The sequence below is a fragment of the Microtus ochrogaster genome, assembly GCF_000317375.1.
Source record: "Microtus ochrogaster isolate Prairie Vole_2 chromosome 14 unlocalized genomic scaffold, MicOch1.0 chr14_random_2, whole genome shotgun sequence".
NCBI lineage: Eukaryota > Metazoa > Chordata > Mammalia > Rodentia > Cricetidae > Microtus > Microtus ochrogaster.
This window is the reverse complement of record NW_004949097.1, coordinates 12,300,087-12,305,584: the sequence shown is the minus strand read 5'-3', so window position 1 is coordinate 12,305,584 and position 5,498 is coordinate 12,300,087. Positions and strand designations below refer to the sequence as shown.

Below are 5,498 nucleotides of genomic sequence, written 5' to 3'. Positions count from 1 at the left end.
TGTTATTTAGAACCTGGATATTTGTTTCCCCATATGCAAAATTTGACATTTGGTATTTTCTGAATCCCACTGCCCGCACCACTCTGAGATGTGGCCAAGGACAGGGCTCGAAAGCCGATGCGCTTGTAGTCACAGTAGGTAAAAACAGGCACAGTAGACTAAGATCTCTGTAGGGAAATTAGTTGTTTTTCTAGCTAAAAAAGACTTAGAAAACATTTGACAGTGGTGTGCTTGGGGAAGTCCTGGGCCTGGGGACAAAGCCCAGCTGCTCAGTCTGTCTGTGAATTCACATGGCCGCACTCCGCCCGTCCGGGAGGCTGTCTGTGTGTATAGGTAGGCCCATGGAGGGCAGCTGGCAGCTTCGGAGCTGAGGTTGGTAGAGATGGAATGTGTGGTACTCACTGGTGGAGAGCCAGGACTGTCGGGAGCTGGTGTTCACAGAGCTGTGTACTGTGCTGCTCCACCAGGCGTGCCAAGGAATCGTACAGGTCCTTCCCTTTCCTTCTGAGATAGGGCCTCAAACTAGACTCCAAGCTAGTCTAGAACTTTCCACAGAGCTTAGGACAGCCTGGGTCTTGTGGCAACTCTCCTGCCTCGGTCTCCTGAGTGTTGGGATTATGTCATGAGCCACTGTGCCCAGCTTTGTCTTTGATTTCTAAAATTTTTAACATTTATCCATTTGTGTAATGTTTACCTTTGTGGTCAAGGTTTAATGGACAGAATAAGGCATGGGCTGGGCGTCATGAGTCACCACTGTCACAAAAAGATACAAATCCCTTGGAATTATATTTTTAAATATATATAGATATGAAACAATTGTTACAAATCTGGATCAAATGTGTACAGGCTGCGGTTCCTTCTCAAGTCCTCTGCAGAGCAGTAATGGCAAGATCAACTTGGTAAGTCCGAGGACCCAAAGACATCAGGTTGAGGTCTGATATTTATGTATTTATGTGGGTAGGGGCGTCATTCATGGCTTTCAGTTCTCAAGAAGCGTCTATTACTTCACAGCCATTCTTAAATCTTCTCGCTAGAAACCTAAACAAAGCTGTGTGCTCGGCTTCACTAAACACCGGTAAACCAAAAGTAGCCCGGATGTATTCACACATCCAGAGTCGCCCTTAGCGACACCAGGCGTTACCCTACTAATCCACTTTTATTTTATTGCATGTAAGTAGTACAGGGGGTGCATTCTCTTTAGAATTAAAAACTACTTCACGTTTCAGACCGAAGTCTTAGTTGCCTTGTGCCACATGTGCTCCGAGAGAATGGAAACAGCTGGAAGGCTGACACGTGTCTAAATATTACTTGTGAATGCAGCTAAGTCACTGCGCGTGAGGAAAGTATTGACTCTCTTTTTTTTGGCTTAATACACAAAATGATACAAATATAAGACTAGTATCCTATAAAGTCAAACTTAAAAATAAAAACAATCTCTGAATTTAACTTTATTTCCTTGGTGTTGCTGAGGTGTGACTGGGTGACAGAGAGCACGCAGTCACATTTACATCACGGCAAACCTACCCCTGCTGGCATGGCACGGACTACACAGAGGAAGTGGGTTGCTCTGAAATGTATCCCATGATTCCCAAAGTACGGCATCCCCATCTTCAGGGCTCTCTCCTCCTCACATCATGGGAGCGTTAAGACAGGAAGACTTTAGCGTGTACCAGGAAACCCATGGGCAGCCATCAGCTGACCTGCTGGCAGTCTGTGACCACAAGCATTTTATATGAACAGTTACCCCATTAAAGCTGTTTCTGTGATGGTATATGGTAATTTACATTGGGAAATACTGTAAAGAAACGCTCAGCTTCCAGGGCAGAGAGAAAGCGGGGGTGGGGAGAAGCCCCAGCATTAAGTGCAGCTGGCTGCACTGGAGTCAGTCTGGACGGTGAGCGTCCCAGGAGGCCGCGTAGCTATGCATGAGCAAAGCTCGGACGGAATCTGCCAACATGCACAGTTAGAAGCCCACAACAGTTAACATAATTAAGTCACAGGATAAGGATTAATAAAATATTAAACAGCAACATTCATACATCAATCAGTTACATGGAATAAATTAAACTAAACAGTTACATAACTTTACTCTTTAATTCAGGGTTTATTCATGTATAAACATAGGCTAATACTTTTCTAATGTCCTCAGAATACTAGAAATAAAAACGAAGGCTTTGCATGTCAGCTGCTAGACAGTGCGTCAATACTGCAAGTGTGAACAGCTCCGTGTTCGGCGTCAGTGCACAGGGCTCAAGTGGTCTGCAATTGGAGAGGGTAGAGTGGCCTGGGACAGACCCTCGTTCAGTTGGCACACACTGAAGGATTTTACTGTCCTCGGTACCTTGGCTGGACCTTTCCCCTGAAGACAATGTTATACATAGATGCCTTCAGGATTAAATCCAGAGGAGATGGGGTTCTGCAGAATACGAAGATTACTGGGGAGCTGCCGTGAAGAACCAGGTCGCTTCAGGGACCCAGACTGGAATGGGGCTTCTAAACAAGGAACAGACAGTCATCTGTTGAATTGGCTAACCAGAAAACTTAGTAACTTCCCACCCCAAAGAATTACAGAGAAAAGGCCACACTGCAGCCAGCAGCAGGGGAAGAAGGCAGGGACTGAGAAGGAGAAGGCAGGAACTCTGGTCAGGAGCCTGTTCCCAAAGTCTAGTGGGCTTTGCTCTGCAGCTTCTCCCAGTTGCTGGGGCCACAGCACAAGATGGGAAGTTCCAATTACAGAACAGATGATAAACAGAGACTCAGGAGAGGAGGGGGAGTCAGGAGAAGTTAGGATGCAAATTAACATGGCCCATATTCATATTCATACTTATACTTTGGTAAACAGGTCCATACAGAAGCAGTTTAAAATAAACCATTATGTCCATCCAAATAAACAGATCCCCCAGAAACAAGAAGGACATCACTGTAGTGACTTCAGGGAGGACAGAGGAAGACCTTACCTGTCTCTATGTCTGCCTGGGAGGCCTCTATTTCAGTGGGCTCAGCTGGCAGCACGGTGACCTTCGTCCCTGTTTGCTGGATGAACTGCTGGAGGTTGACTTGCCGCAGCTCTTTGGTCAACTGCTCCAGCTCCTGCTCCTTGTCCTGGTTGGAAAACACCAGCTATTCTGTAAGGTGCTGTGTAGGTGGGGTTGCCTTGCTGCCGCAGGGGAGGGAGGGGCTGAGGGACAGGGCCTGCTTTCAGGACTCATTTGACACTCTTGGTTCTGTGCACAGGGTGGCTAAAGAGAGTTCTGCCCATCCTCCTAGACAGGAGGTGTCCCTTCTGGATGCGGCCACACACTCGTGTAAAAAAAATGTACGGCATTAGTTTGCCATCAAAAGTACTGTTTCTACACATCTCAGTGCTACATTAGTCTTGCTGATCTTGTGACAAATGCTCTCCTATGCACTTTATGACCGTCCGTACATTAAGAGCAATTTGGCTCTCAAGAACTAGAGCTCTTGTTTTGATGAGGTGTTGGAGCTGAATCTGCTAACTCTTATTATAGCATGAAGCAAGCAAGACTCTCATGAACTTCTCAGTCTATAAGGTTCCTAGATCCACAAGAGAGCCTGGGCTGCAGAGCCACAGCTGTAGTAATAAGAGCATCGGGGCTGCGTCTCCAGCACCCCGGCCACCTCCGGCTAGCTTATACCCCGAAATAACAACACACAAACTGTATTCATTTAAACACTGCTTGGCCCTTTAGCTCTAGCCCTTACTGGCTAATTCTGATATCCCGATCAACCCATCTCTAATAATCTGTGAGCACCGGTCTTAGTGAGCACCGGTCTTACCGGGAAGATTCTAGCCTACATCCATCCTGGGTTGGAGCTTCATCCCATGTGCCTCAGAGAGCAGAGCTCTCTTGTCCATCCTGGAGATGGGAACATGGCGTCTCTGCTCCAGACAGCAGAGCTGTTGAGTCTGAGCTCACTTCCTCTTCCTCCCAGCATTCTGTTCTGTTTACTCCACCCACCTATGTTCTAAGCTATGAGCCCAAGCAGTTTGTTTATTACTTAACCAATGAAATCAACAAATTGCTATACGACACTCCCACACACAGCTGGGTCTGTCTTAAGCTTCCCCTTACACGGATGAGGTATCTTGCTCAGAGATAGCCTTACCTGTAAGCGCTTGGTAGCCTGCCCCAGAGACCTCTCCACGGCTCGGATGCCGTTCTCCAGCCTCAGGCTCTGCTGCCCTTGAAGGTCCATCTCCCCCTTGACCTTTTCAATCTTCCCTTTCATCTCCTCCTCATTGACCTCCTGAACCTCCCGGTGCAGCTTCTCTGCTTCAAGGCCGCTCTCCATGGTGTGGATCTGCGCCAGGTAGTCCTTCAGTTTGCTGTCACAGTCCGTGACTTTCTGCCGTATCTCCTCAAGCTGGTCCTGCAGCTGCTTTTCATTTTCTTGTTCGATCTGCAGTTCATTTTCCCAGAATTCCTCCTCCTCGATCTCCACATCATTCCTCTTGATCTTCTGCTCCAGGCGGACAATCTCCTCTTCCAGGCTGCAGTTGTATTTCTGCTCCCAGAATCGTATTTCGAGCTCGCTGGACTCCAGCTGCTGCTCGATGGCCTGTAGCTTCTCTGTCTGGAGCCGGATCAGCCGCTTCAGCTCCTCCGCAGTGCTTCTGCAGCTGCTCAGCACCTTCTGCCGAAACTCAGTTTCCTTCCCTTTCCCAAAAATGTCCACCAGCCCTTTGGCACCTCCTGTGAAGGTTAGTGATTTCCTTTTAGGTTCTCTTCTTTTGATCGACTTGTCCACCTGAGGCCGCAGTTTGGCTAAGGGGGGCAAGCTCTGTCGGTACAAAGTTCTTTCAGGAATCCGGGCCACACTGTCTGAGGTGGGTCGCTCACTGAGAGATGGCCCAGTCCGACGCAAGATGAGCTGTACATCGCTAGCATACTGCCCCCACTTGTTCAAGGATATGATGGGGTTTTCGTGTGGTGCCAAATGCCTTTCCGTATCTCTCCATTTTTCTATTAGGGTGTACCTTCCGGTTCGACCTGGAAAGGACCAGAATATTCTGTCATAGTGGGACAGGAGTGATAAATGGCTCAACAGACAAAACTGACATTTGCTCTAGGTCAGCAAGAAAATGCCAGCGCTGAGAGTCCAGGCACCTCTGGCAGCTGACGGACAGCATGGTGTTCAGATCTCAACCCTCTGAGTTGCTGGGAAGTTCACTTTCTATTCCCCTGACTAAGAATTTTATACTCTGGTCAGACATCTAAGCGCTCAGGACTTCTGGGGCAAGACTGAACAAAGGGAAGCACTGGGAACGCTTCCCCGCAGCCAAGAGGGAAGGTCCCAGAAGTTAAAGCCACACAGATTCTCGCTGTGTCAGCCTTGACAAGACAGACCAGGGTACAAGAGTAGGCAGAGTCAGGGAGTATCTATATCTATATCTATATCTATATCTATATCTATATCTATATCTATATCTATATCTATATCTATATCTATATCTATATCTATATCTATATCTATAT

At 47.5% G+C, this 5,498-nt stretch overlaps 1 protein-coding gene across 2 annotated transcripts in view; it reads right to left on the bottom strand.

The window, feature by feature from the left end:
• Positions 1 to 670: 670 nt before the first annotated feature.
• Positions 671 to 5,498, bottom strand: part of Rassf8 (Ras association domain family member 8) — an 80,227-nt gene continuing 75,399 nt past the window's right edge. For both annotated transcript variants that reach the window (XM_005364595.3, XM_026787908.1), the window contains exons 3-5: positions 4,129 to 5,012; positions 2,958 to 3,102; positions 671 to 2,493 (exon numbers count right to left, since the gene is read on the bottom strand). In XM_005364595.3, the coding sequence (XP_005364652.1) occupies positions 2,372 to 2,493; positions 2,958 to 3,102; positions 4,129 to 5,012 (1,151 nt within the window). In that variant the 3' untranslated portion in view covers positions 671 to 2,371. The remainder of the gene's footprint in view (positions 2,494 to 2,957; positions 3,103 to 4,128; positions 5,013 to 5,498) is intronic.